General features: G+C 42.3%; 2 protein-coding genes across 4 annotated transcripts in view; one reads left to right on the forward strand and one right to left on the reverse strand.

The window, feature by feature from the left end:
- The first annotated feature begins 238 nt into the window (after positions 1 to 238).
- The window catches only part of LOC114879032 (angiotensin-converting enzyme), a 39,755-nt gene continuing 26,861 nt past the window's right edge, over positions 239 to 13,132 (forward strand). Inside the window, exons 1-10 of one of the 3 annotated variants that reach the window (XM_046286931.1) lie at positions 239 to 328; positions 4,647 to 4,883; positions 5,992 to 6,150; positions 6,997 to 7,093; positions 7,532 to 7,675; positions 7,792 to 7,983; positions 8,056 to 8,153; positions 8,596 to 8,765; positions 8,849 to 8,973; positions 9,662 to 10,004. In XM_046286931.1, the coding sequence (XP_046142887.1) occupies positions 4,647 to 4,883; positions 5,992 to 6,150; positions 6,997 to 7,093; positions 7,532 to 7,675; positions 7,792 to 7,983; positions 8,056 to 8,153; positions 8,596 to 8,765; positions 8,849 to 8,973; positions 9,662 to 10,004 (1,565 nt within the window). In that variant the 5' untranslated portion in view covers positions 239 to 328. Of the gene's footprint in view, positions 329 to 3,397; positions 3,566 to 4,001; positions 4,332 to 4,646; positions 4,884 to 5,991; positions 6,151 to 6,996; positions 7,094 to 7,531; positions 7,676 to 7,791; positions 7,984 to 8,055; positions 8,154 to 8,595; positions 8,766 to 8,848; positions 8,974 to 9,661; positions 10,005 to 13,132 lie in introns of those variants that run through there. The other 2 variants (XM_029193503.2, XM_046286930.1) reach the window with 2 other exon arrangements.
- On the reverse strand, positions 11,006 to 12,460 carry LOC114879036 (proline-rich protein 4-like). The gene is made up of 2 exons (XM_046287003.1): positions 12,449 to 12,460; positions 11,006 to 12,259 (listed from the first exon to the last, which is right to left on the reverse strand). The coding sequence occupies exons 1-2, from the start codon at positions 12,458 to 12,460 to the stop codon at positions 11,006 to 11,008; spliced, it is 1,266 nt and encodes a 421-aa protein (XP_046142959.1).

A 13,132-nucleotide genomic window follows, 5' to 3' on the forward strand; every position in this document is an offset into this window, starting at 1 on the left:
AATCCTTTCGATTGATAAAATAGCGTCTATTCAAGAAAACAGTGTTCCATTGTAGATTTGTCATCGAAAATAGAATAACCTACATTAGAAACAATTTGCGATGAATATCCCACGATGAAGGAAACAAGGAAAGAATATAAATTCCGAAGGGAAAGGGTAAAGAAGTTGAAGATACATCGGTGTTGAGATTCACGGTCAAAACAGAAGCAAGAAACGGTTCCAGTGTCTCGAATGATAAACTTTGGCTGGCTACCTGTGTCCTCGACTACTTCATCAAGCTCAGTTCCTTACGCAACGTCGCAGAATACGCACTTGACGCGATTTCATTGTAAGTAACGTTCCCTACTTTTCTACTGATCGTATCGGCGATTAGTATAATTATTCTAATCGCGTTAACCGGCTCTGTATCGTCGGTTTTCGATCGACGAACATCCAAGACACTATCTCACGTTCTTGAGTATAATCAGGAGTGATTTTGATGAACCTTGTTTCATCGAACAAGCGTTAATTATTTATTAATTCCTCGGTTTTCTTCGATACTACCGTAACGCAGATATGAAGGAAGGTTGAGTCTTACTCAATCGCGAGTACACACGAGTTGACAATACGCAATCCTAGTAATGACTGCGTAATACGGAGAAAACATACCGAAAAGTCGTGAGCACCAGCGTGTTACACGGTACTGGCAATTGGAAAGATGTGTCGCACATGTTCTCTACTTCCGGTTAACTCGAAATACACGCTAGCTCTGAATACTCGTAATAGACGAAGGAAAATTCTTGGAAGCTTGCAAAATTTCTCAAAAGAAAACAAATTTGCCAAAAAAAAGTGGATTAAAAGAACAAAGAGACGTGGATGAAACATAGTGTTTCGTCGAGCGTCAATGAGGATTAAGTCGCTTAATTATCGTCTGTCTCGTGTTACAATTAAAAGAAACAACGAAATGCCGTCTCGGTGCAGTGTTCGTTCGTGGATAAATAGCGCGTTGCTCATTTGAATTTCAAATAACGACGAAAATGGAAGCAGGAAGATCGCCTTGAAACTCGCGTTTCTCCGTATTCAGTGAAAACGCTTAATAAATCTCCTCGCGACTTACAAACGGTATTCTTCGCTAGGAAATATCGGTATCGTGTCCACGAATTATTCTCTATTTTCTAAAGATAAGAATGAATTTTCATGAATTCTCATCTTACTTTCCATTCAATTAATGATCAATGCTGTACAATTTCAAAGATATTCCTTTCAATAGCCCACTTCATAGAACGAATTGAAATAAAAAAGTAGGTCGACGTTTAGCAAAGATAACAATGTCCTCTATAAACAACAGCGCATTGTACTATTAATTTCATTGATGGTAACAATGAACTTTGAAGAAACGAAAGAATCATCGACAGGATATGGAATTGAAAAAGAAATATGTCTTTCAATCGTTAAAAAGATGAATTCCAAATCCTCTGTTTTCAGACCTCAAACAAGAAATAGAAATAACCACGTGACAAATTATGATAAAATATAAAAATGTTTCTTCATCTCGAAGACGATGATCTATCGGCGTCCGACAAAAAAGTAAGAAGAAACGCACGGCTGCGTTCTGTAAACGTTCTCGTACTTGAACTCAGAATTGCGGCCAGTACGTGGGACCTGTGCACCCATTATCTCCCGATGGGATTAGCATTGTCGTGGTTGTTCGCTGGGAGAATAGGAGGCGCGCTTTTCAAGTAAAAACTACCCGCGTCTCGATTGCGTAGATACATCTAGTACGCGCGGCATTGAAACCTGAATTCGTCGTGTCCTTCGCCCCGTTAATTCAATTTCCTCCGCGAAGACCCTGGTAATTAACTGTATGTGAGAGTGAAACGTAATTCTACTTCGCGATTCCCAAGTCGACTATCGCTTATTTGCCTTTTGATATCAGGTGGAATTCGTTCCTAATTAATTACAAAAAAGTTTCAATACGGGACTATCCCTTGATTTAATCTATAAAAAATAAAAATCGTGAGATCCTCGATCGTGTGTTACGCAAACAGACAACCAGTTAGAGAATAAAATACGCCGAGGCAAATCTTCGCCATCAGTCAAGGTCTAAGTAGATACAGTCACGTGCGTTCCAGATCATCGTGAGACATCCCGATGGAACGGTACCAGGGTGCGGTTGTTTACGATTTTCTTGTCGATCAATGAGTGGAGTTTAGTCACTGCCATGTACAGATTACGCACGTGGATACATTCTTCGATCGACCGCGTGAAAACAAGTGCACACAGCTGATGATCGCCTTGAACGAATGCTCGACGCGAATATTAATTAATGATTTCGCTCTGCATCCTTTCCCACGGTTCGCTATTGTCATCTTAAAACAACATCGGGTAAAATAATAAATGAGATAGGAAGTGATCTCTTCGTGTTTTTTTTTATTTTTTTATTTTATATCGTTATAAAACGCTCGTTGCACAACACCATTAAAAGAATCTGTAAAATTCTGAATCACCGTTATCGCTAAAAAGATATCAAGTCGACGGCGGAAGATCGCGATTAATCGCGTCGAAAAGCTACGCCGAACAATGAGTATTAACAGCAACGTGTAAATGTACAATTCTACCCTGGGCAACTTCCCACAGCCGTCGTAGCATTATTAAAACTTGCAAAATTATGAATCACAAGTTGAATTAAAGGCTGATGCGACGGTGACACAATGGCGCTTGAATTCTCAGGAAAGCCAGGTAGGCCGGGCGAAGCAGGAAGCGGCATCGATGAGATTACCTCTCAAAGATAATTACGTAATTAGGCTCGTGGATCGTGAATCATCTAACGACCTATCGAATCATTCTACTTTTTTGTTGATTTCATTTTCGTAGAATTCATTTATCATATGCAAATTAGAACCCGTGTGTTATGTATTCATTCATGGTTTTCCAATTTCCAATCTCGGTCGTAATTAGTAAATTGAATAAGTAAGAAATTAGTAAATTTTCAGAAAATTTAGATTTGTTAGAGACCTCGAATTCTTAAACTGTTGCGAGATGTTGAGGCGCGTGGTAGGTTCGCAGACAATGAGACTCATTGAGAGGGGTCGACGACGACACTTGTCAACGTGAGAGCTTCAAACTTTCGTAATCAGAAACCATGATAGGCTCCGATTTTCTTCGACCTATTTTTCTGTAAATTCAATCAAAATTCGACCTGTAGGTAACTGAAGCTTTGTTTCATCCCCCACAATCGGACATTTTATCAATCCTAAGTTACACGTCAACTTCCCCCACATTTATCCTGGAATATCTCCCTTCCTATCAGGAGATCCTCCCACACGTCGAGACGTCGTCGAAGCGACGACAAGACGATGAGGTGTGCAGGGATCCCCACCTCTTGCTACGGATGACCTCCCGCGTTCGAACTGCTTCACATGGATAAATGTACACTTGGCTTTGGCCACGAGACTTTTAACGACGCCAGAACGAAACAACCTGTCGTTGTCGTCGTCGTCGCCGTCGCGTTTCATCGTGTATCGTCGCGATCCGTGTGTTGATCAGAAGAGGAAACCCTTTGGTACACCAGAGGGTGGAAAGACTCGTAAGTCACCCTGTTTCAATCATGACTATCAAGTTGTGCTGGAACTCGTTTATTCTGTAACAATCCACTCGAAGGGAAAGGGATCTGAGCGAACGTCCAGCCGGGTCAGCTTTGACGAGGGTGAAAAAGGGACTGGTTGAATCGTGCAGGGGTTGATGCATGAATCAGTGAAACTGCTAGTTGGAGAATTGTACGAGGGTGGAAGTGCGTGGCTTTTGCTTGATAGCTGAGATTTCCAGGGTCTAATGGAGGAACAACCTAAGGGATTACCTCGAGTTTTCTTGTTTCAAGGGTAGCTTTGAACAGGAACAAATACTTGAAAGGGATATTAATGTTTTAATTCCTAGAGAACTTCAATGAAGATATACACGCTTAATTCTTAGCAATTGATAATTTTTTTAATTATATTTTTCTTTACTGTCAGAACGTTAGAAAAATGTCAGTTCATAAATGCAACAGTGTGAAGTGTGAAAAACTATCACCTGTATCATACAGAGATACACAGGTGATGATTTCAAGGTGTTAATGACGCATGCAAACTTGCCCTGAATATCAGAGCAGACAAATTAGTTTCTCACGAGTCGATTTCATTCGCGTTAACATAAATACAATCGAATCGCGTGAAGTATCTAATGTTCAAGGGCGAAGGATCTATAAGACGATCGCGGATGACCTACTGCTCTGCATGAACAGCCTTTCATGCTGCAAGGAAATACGTAACTCGAAGACGTAACACGTGACCGTGAAGCCAACAAATGAATTGCATGTAAACGTTTTCAGCTCGTAATACCGTGGCATGATTTATGAAAACAATATAATACCAATTACGCTGTAATGGTAGATATTAAATTGGCAGACTGAATCTCCACTTAACGAAACGCGAATGTTCATAAAAAAATCTTCGCTTTTGATTTGAGAAAAGAACAGAAATTTAATTTTCAGTTGAATAATTTGCCTGAAAAACATTTCCACGTACGACCGAGTAGATAAGCTTTGGAAAAGCTTTTTCGGTTTATTGTCCTCGATATTCAACGCGACCGGAAACGAACAAATTCGCAACGTTTTTTTATCCTTCTTTCAGATGATGTTTGCTTGGATTCTTCTTACTCTACTTTCGGTCGTTGCTGGTCAACTGGACTTACCCCCTTTGAGGGAGAATTCTCGAGACAATTATGGAAGTAGGCTTCCACCCACCGACGCAGACTTGGAAAATATTTTAGCGAGGTTGGACTTTTTGGGTACCGAAAGGTGCAGCGCAAACGTTGCCTCGCAATGGGCCTACGAAACGGATGTAAATGAATATACCCAGCTGCAGGCGGTAAATACAGATTATTTTAAAATTCTATGCACCTGTTACAAAAAATGAGGATTTGTACGCAATTGTAGCCGAAATACCCGCATGGGTTCATTGTGACACGATAGGAAAAATTTGGGGCTTGAAAATTGGAAAGAGAACCCACAGGTTTCTTATCGTTAAAGCTACTTTCACCGAATTTATCGTTGATATTTATTCTTTAATTAGGGTAAATGAAACGAAACAAATCATTGTCAGACAATTTGCAATCTAATCGTTCGATCTAACAATAAGTTATCAAATTGAAAGACAATCGTCTTCCCAATTGTCTGCAATGAGCATCATTACGATCGTTCGACGTTTCTCGATGAAACTTGTCGACAGACCTCGACCTGCTCTACGAATCGGCTCGTGAGACCATGGAAACGTCATCGAGCTGTCCCCGCAAGTAGAAGAGTAGCGATTTCGCGTGCACACGAGGATTTCTCTGACGAGGGGCGGTCTGCATTGTCCGCGAGAGGCCGAACACCTCCGCGGGAAATATTCCCAACCATTGTAACGATATCCCGAACGATTTCGCAACGAGGCATCAGTCAGAATGGTCGAACGACGAGAACGGAAATCTTCAGCCTTCAACGCGAAATCCGCTAGGCGGGTCGCGTGATGCTAATGACAATCGCTGGCTAGTCATGGCACGTTCCTTTTTCTTTTTCTTTTTTCTTTTTCGCGAAACTCGTCTATCGCAACGGGACACGTGGCACGCGAGAAATTACTTGTTGAGCAAGTCGCGATTGTTTACAACAACTTTGTCGTCATTTTAAAAAAAAATGTCTCTGGGGAGCCGTCGGTAGTCTGTGATTTTCAATTCAAGAGCTCTCCCTCGCTTTTCACCTCATTTTCCTTTCCAACATGGCTTTCTCTGTAATCGACGGAAAGGATACAGATAGTATTATCACCAACGGTAAACTCGTCACTGGTCGATTTGCACTTCGAACCAGTTCTGCACCAACGATCGCCTTCGAATAGATTACCACCTTCTCGTCCACCTTAAGCTTTAGACTCAACCACGACCTGCATTACAAAAGAAAGAAGGAAAAATTTCACTAACGATTCGAAACTTTTATGCTTTCAGTTGGAATCGCAAAGGGTATACGCGGATTTTCAAAATCAGGCCTGGTTCCTGATATCAAAGATTGACAGGAATAATATAAGAGATCCTATGATCAGAAGACGTCTCAGATATCTGTCCATCGTTGGACCATCTGCTCTTCCCCCAGATCAATTAGATAGGGTAAATGATTCATTAATTATCATATAATCGGTGCATCCGATACCATCTGCAATATATGTATACAGTTCACTTTAGAGGTTAAAATCTTTGATGTAATCGAAGAGATCATTAGGTGGCAGTAATTAGGCGTTCACCGCTTAGAGTAGTACGCAGATTATGCATTCAATGATCGCTTATTCAAACGAGATAAGAAGTATCTTGATACATATTCACATTATACAAGCTAAATCTGTAATCTAAGTACCTATATGAATTTCTTATGTGGATAATACTATTAGAAGCAAAAGAGTAAGAGATGATTAATGCTGGCGAAGGAAAGCGTTCTCACCGTAACAATTTAAATAAAATTAATAAAACTTTCCATATACAGAGTGTTCCATAAATAATTCAAATGAGAAGGTGTATGATTCTGCATAAGAAACAAGTTAAAAATATAAACTAAATTCTTGTTTACATTATGGTATAACGAAGAAAGTGGTGAAATTTCATTGAATATTTTTGACTTCTCAATTTCTCATTTAAGCAACACCATTTCGTTGAAATTGCTAATGTAGCAAATGAATAGTAAAACGAAACCATTCACACAGTTATTTCCGTTTCGATGACTGAGCAATAGATTCATCTCGTAACGTCGGTGAAATAGGAAGTATCCTTTCAGCAAGAAATTTCCCTTGCTCACACGCGCCGAAAGAAAACTTGTTGAACGAACGTTGCCCGCGGAAACGACAAGGAAGAACGTACATATCCAAAGATCCCGATTTTCTTTTTCTTTATACAAGGAAACGGATACAATTTAACGATGAAATTTCCCTCGATCGTTTATTTGTTCATTTCTTGTATTTTCAGTACAATCGTGTGATCAATGACATGCTGGCAGTTTACAACGAAGCCAACATTTGCGCGTACAACGATCCCTTCCGGTGTGGATTACGCTTGTATCCAGGTAATTAATCTTTTCAGAAGCGAACATTGGCGCAATTATGCACGGGTCGGAATAGGTTGGACAAAAATCCTTAGTATAGGAGAAAATCTTTTTCATTTCATAATGAAAACGCGTTACGTGTTCGTCCTTCTGGCGTCATCGATCCGTAACAGAATGATTTTCCGTGGGCGTGGAAACTTAGCGTGAAAATTCCATTAGGAATTTCAGGACACAACGGCATCCTTAAAAAGCATTACAACTTTTTCTATGACCATGTGTTACGCGTTTGTTCCTTCTGCAAACGCTGTGTCGATCGAGTAAATGAACCGTAAAGCAAGTAGAGTCGTACCGAAGATCGTAAACTTCCGTGTTCGTGCGTTGATTGCCTCCTGTGGTTTACGAGTCGTCGTTCGTGATGGACGATTGTTAATATGTTTGAGAAACGTTTCTATTTTATAGATGTATCGCAAATCATGGCGAAGAGCCGGAATTGGGACGAATTGCAATATGTGTGGACGGAATGGAGGAGACGCAGCGGTATGAGGATTAAGGATCTCTATCACCAACTCGTGAGTTTGAACAATGAAGCAGCTCGGTTGAACAGTAAGTTAAATAAGGAATATTTGAAAAATTTTAAGGAGTCGCACAGGATTAATTATTTATGGTAGAAAAAGATACTTTTGGAAGCTTTGCTTCAGCTTAGGAAAATTTTTATACAGATTTCACCGACGCAGCCGAGTACTGGATGTTCCCTTACGAGTCTCCGAATCTGCAGCAAGATATTGACGAAGTTTGGGAAATGATAAGACCATTGTACGAAGAATTACACGCGTATGTTCGAAGGAAACTGAGAGATTTGTACGGACCTGAGAAGATCGGCACTCATGCTCCTCTTCCAGCTCATATTCTTGGTAGCATACTTTCAATCTAATTATACAGAGAAATAAATTAGATATTGTAATAGGTATGATTAAAATTGATAGGAAATATTTGGGCACAATCGTGGACCAATATCATCGACGTGACGATACCTTATCCAGGGAAGAAATACGTGGATGTCACGCAGGAAATGCAAGCCCAGGTAACAGCCATTATATAATTCTTATCAAATAAGTTCACTTAAACCAGGTTATTGTTTCCGAGTGAAGTCGAAAGTAAAGTCTTACAATTTGAAAGTAATGATGAAGTAAGCGACGATTTGTAAAAGTAGGTATTTCACTCACCTATTTCCATCGAAACCCTCTTTTTGCTTCATTATCCATTTAAAATGGAATTTATCAAGGAATGCTTATAAATTCTTCGATCGTACAAGATCAGAGTTGATGTCCCGTTTTTCTGTATATCCAACTTTCACACACGAATTAACGCAAATTACTAGTTTCTCGAGTACAGAATAAAATTCTGGAAGAACACATTTATTAATCGTAAATTGGTTTCTCGTTTCCAATTAGATCTTACTATGCTAGGACGCATTTATAAAATAACCTTTTCCTCTACCATCGTAAAATTGTTAATTTATTTAGGGTTACACACCCATCGAGATGTTCCGAATCGCGGAAGAATTTTACCTGTCCCTGAACCTGAGCGCCATGCCACCTGAATTCTGGGCCGGAAGTATAGTGGCAGACCCAGGAGATCGACCTCTGATTTGCCAAGCCTCTGCATGGGATTTTTGCAATCGCTTGGATTACAGGTAGCAATGGCATGGATATTTAATTGTACGTGACTGGTAAACGATCAGCTGTTTCTTACCCTCGATTCCATTGATTGTATCAGGATCAAGATGTGTACCAAGGTTACCATGAAAGACTTGATCACGGTGCACCATGAAATGGCCCATATTCAGTATTTCCTAAGATACAATGGATTGCCACGAGAATTTAGGGATGGTGCCAATCCAGGTACGGTATTATTATTGCAAATATTTTATTATTTCAATAAAATACGTTTGGTCAGTGGTGTCCCCCATACTAGTTAACGTGTTAAGAAACAAGTATTCGAACACTATCGAATCGGAAACGGATGTAGCACCAATCCAGAAATCAATGCGGCATCGCTTTTCTCTGCCACAAAAACGTGAAACGAATCGACGAAATAAAGCTGTTTAGAAACGAGAAATATAAAAGAGGGAACGACACGCGATTCCATGCTGAACGACACGCGGTAGTTACGTAAGCGGTCCGCTCCACTTCCGGTAGGAGGTCCACGCCAACTTTTACAGGTAATAGCGCGAAAGCGAGAGCGAGAACGACACGCTCGAGGTAGATTTGCGCGAGTACGAGCCTCCTGTCCGAGTACTCTCCACACCGTACGCGAGATCGTTAAAATATTTTTATTATGGTATAATCGCGCTTTCACCGTTCCGCCAAGCCGGTCGTTCGCCTAACCAACGTCGCCTTTATGAAAATAAATCTTGAACGATGCCTGCGACCTTGCCTACGCCTGCTTATAGAATCCCACAAAAAATCATTGCAATAAACAAATATATCAATTATTATTAACACGTCGACTGCTATGGGGATCACCTGAAATTGACGCCTCAAATGTAAAAATTAAAAGTAAAGAAAAATAATTTGAATATCGATCCAGGATTTCACGAGGCAGTGGGTGAAGCTGTCGCCCTCAGCGTAGCAACCCCTCGCCATCTCCAAACCCTAGGGTTGGCCAACAATTACATCGACGAGGCAACCGCGGATATTAATTACCTGTTTGCTTTGGCGATGGACAAATTAGTGATGTTACCCTTCAGTATCGCGATGGATAGGTGGCGATGGGACGTCTTCCGTGGTTACGTCACTAGAGAGGACTACAATTGTCATTGGCATCGTCTGAAAGAACAATATTCTGGAATCAAGCCACCTGTCCTGAGATCGGAAGACGATTTTGACCCTGGTGCGAAATATCATATCCCAGCTAACATCCCCTACATACGGTGAGTAATTTTCTCAGCAAACCTTTCACTCTGCAAATCAATTATATCCATTCGCCATGAACGTTCAGGTGCAGCAATCTCTGTAATCGATGAAATTTTCGGGCTGGCACGATAGGAAGTAATCGAAAACGATTACATATACCGGGCAGTTTGTTGGTTGGCCAGGTGGAATGAAAGTTTCCCTTTCTTCGACCGATGTCCAACTAATTGCTGAACTGTTTTTGTTGCGTGTTAATTACTGGGCCGCTTCCGCGTTAACGGATTTGCAAGGAAGGATAAAGAGAAGGGAAACGATCGCACACTGCCCGTTTACTTTCGAACTTTTCCGGGAAACTGACGTTCGTTACGGGCGTAACGTTGCGTTACCGTGAATCGCGAAAGTAAAATCGAAGATGATATCGCCAGTGTTCCGCGTTTATCGCTCTCCCCTCGGCTGGGAAACAAACGTTACGAAACCAAGAAGAACGTAATCCTACTATCATGCTCTTGATACAAACTAGAGTCAATGTTTTATTGAAACAGAATATGATTCCCCGCTATTCGAGGGTGGAATATGATTCTTGTATGAGAGGAACAGGTTACGAATTGAAACACCATTGATTTTGCTCTTTGGTTTTATTAGAAAGAAGCGAAAGACACGGTGGTATTCGTCGGGCCAAGCAAAGTTCCCTTGCTCAGCCCGCGAACGCCAAGAGAATTCTTTGTACAATACAACGTGTACGCATACAATGTGTGTATTCTTAGGTACTCGAGTATCAAAGGGTATCAAAACATGCTACAATCTACGTGAATCGCTCGACTAAAGCACATAACATTTCGAGAATCCCCCTTCTTCTAAATAGCCTAACGTAGATCCTAAGTGCAGCGACATTCTCGAAAGACGATGATTTACAATAAATATATCCCTTTAGATTCGCGTCAGAAGTTCAGGTTCAATCTTGAAGAAGTAGAACCTACACAACGCGACGGTTTGCGATCAAACTGATGGCGACCTACTCCCATTAATGACCCCCGTAGCTGGATTCGTAGCCCCCGTATTCGCCCTCACCGCCGTAGCCTCCTCCGCCGTAGCCTCCTCCACCGTAGCCTCCTCCACCGTAGCCTCCTCCGCCGTAGCCTCCTCCGCCATGACCACTGTGCACCGACACAGGAACCGGTACCTTAACTGGATAGGGCACAGGTTTGGCCACAGGTACAGGCACGTGTTTCGTGACTGGAACAGCTACCGGTCGTTCGACGGGTACTTTGACAGGGTATGGTACCGCCTTTTCCACTGGGTATGGTACGTGCTTCTCTACCGGGTAAGGTGCTGGTACGGGTACCTTAACTTCGACAGGTACTGGCTTCTCTACCGGCACTCCTACTGGTCTCTCCACGTGTACCTTGACTGGATAGGGCACCACCTTTTCAACTGGTACTGGTACATGCTTCTCGACGGGCACTGGGTACGGTTTGGGTACGTGGACCGGGTACGGTCTTTCGACGGGTACGTTGACCGGGTACGGTATCGGTTTCTCGACGGGGAACGGTTGCGGTACGTGCTCCACGATCTTCAAGGGGTACGGTACCGGCTTCTCGATCGGGTACGGTTGTGGTACAGGTACTTTGACTGGGTATGGAATCTTCTTCTCCACTGGGTACGGTTGTGGCACGTAGACTTTGTGAGGTACCGGTCTCTCTACCGGCACGTGAACTGGATACGGTATTTTCTTCTCCACTGGATAAGGTTGAGGAATATGTACAGGTACTTTGACCAGAACCTTCACGGGTACAGGTATCTTCTTCTCAACCGGGTATGGTTCAGGTACGGGGACTTTGACTGGGTACGGTATTTCCTTCTCCACTGGGTAATGAACCTTCTTTTCGACCGGATAGGGTATCTTCACGCTCTTCACGATCGTGATTTCTTTGACTTTTCCACCCTCCTGGTAGCCGTAACCACCGCCGTAACCACCGCCGTAACCACCACCGTAACCTTCTTCGTAGCCGCCTCCGTAACCACCCTCGGAACCGCCACCATAACCACCCTCGGAACCGCCACCGTAACCACCCTCTCCTCCGGACAGAGCAATCTCATGCCCTCCGCCGTAATCACCACCTCCTCCACCTCCTCCACCTCCTCCACCTCCTTCGTAGTGACTCAATCCTCTTTTTTCTTGTTTCTTCTCCGCGGTCGAGTCTTCGGTCTGGACGTCTTTGGTCGTCTCTTTTTCGCAGAGAGCTGTGGCCAGCAGGCCCAGCAATATCGTGGATACCTGAAATTGATTTGAAAAATTCTTAGAAAACAAAGTCTCGGATGAAATAATTTTGGTTGATCTTCTTAACAAGAATTACCACTTTCCCGATTGTTTATTTTAAAGATCTATAGTTTTAACGTGGATACAACGAAAATTTCCGCAAGTATTTTTCCAAGTCCGCGAAGGGTAGATACGCACGGTACTCACCAAAATGTTCATGTCTTACGGACACTTCGATATCTGGTCGATGTCCAGACCTCACTGGATACTTCCCCCCAAGATACCACCGTCTTTATAGCCCGCTTTCCCCCGACCATGGATCGCCAGCGAGCCCCTCTGTTCACGGAAAAGTGAAACACACGGCTCGCGTCTGGCTCGCGACGTTATAGCATTTTTCTAAATCCTGCCCAGGCCGACATGCTGCTTCCATAACAGCGTTCACTGGCGTAGCACACGCCTGGATCCTCTTCCAGGGTGAAAGGAAAGGTGTTCGACTGTTCACCGACTACCGCCTCCTGCCGTCTCCCGTTAAACGACCGACCGATTAACGCGTAACGACGTGAAGAAACTGTATTTAGTGTAAATATCAACTGATAAAAAATTCACAGAATTCGTTGAGTGAGAGTAGGAATAATTTGGAGGTGTATTTACAGGAAACGAACAAAATTTCATGGTATCAAATGTCTCAATACTTAGGTAATCGATGAGTTTCTGGTAACGCAAGATTGGAAATGTCGTAACAGTAGAAAGGATAAAATCTACATTCACTAAGCAAAGAGACCAGTAAAACCATTAACCCCTTCGCATCCAGGGACAGGATATCTCACGATTGATTTCTTGCTACTAAGGAAGCTAATCTCGTGAGAAATTATTACTCCGTTTGAAATCTAT

Source organism: Osmia bicornis, chromosome 9, assembly GCF_907164935.1.
Source record: "Osmia bicornis bicornis chromosome 9, iOsmBic2.1, whole genome shotgun sequence".
Lineage (NCBI taxonomy): Eukaryota > Metazoa > Arthropoda > Insecta > Hymenoptera > Megachilidae > Osmia > Osmia bicornis.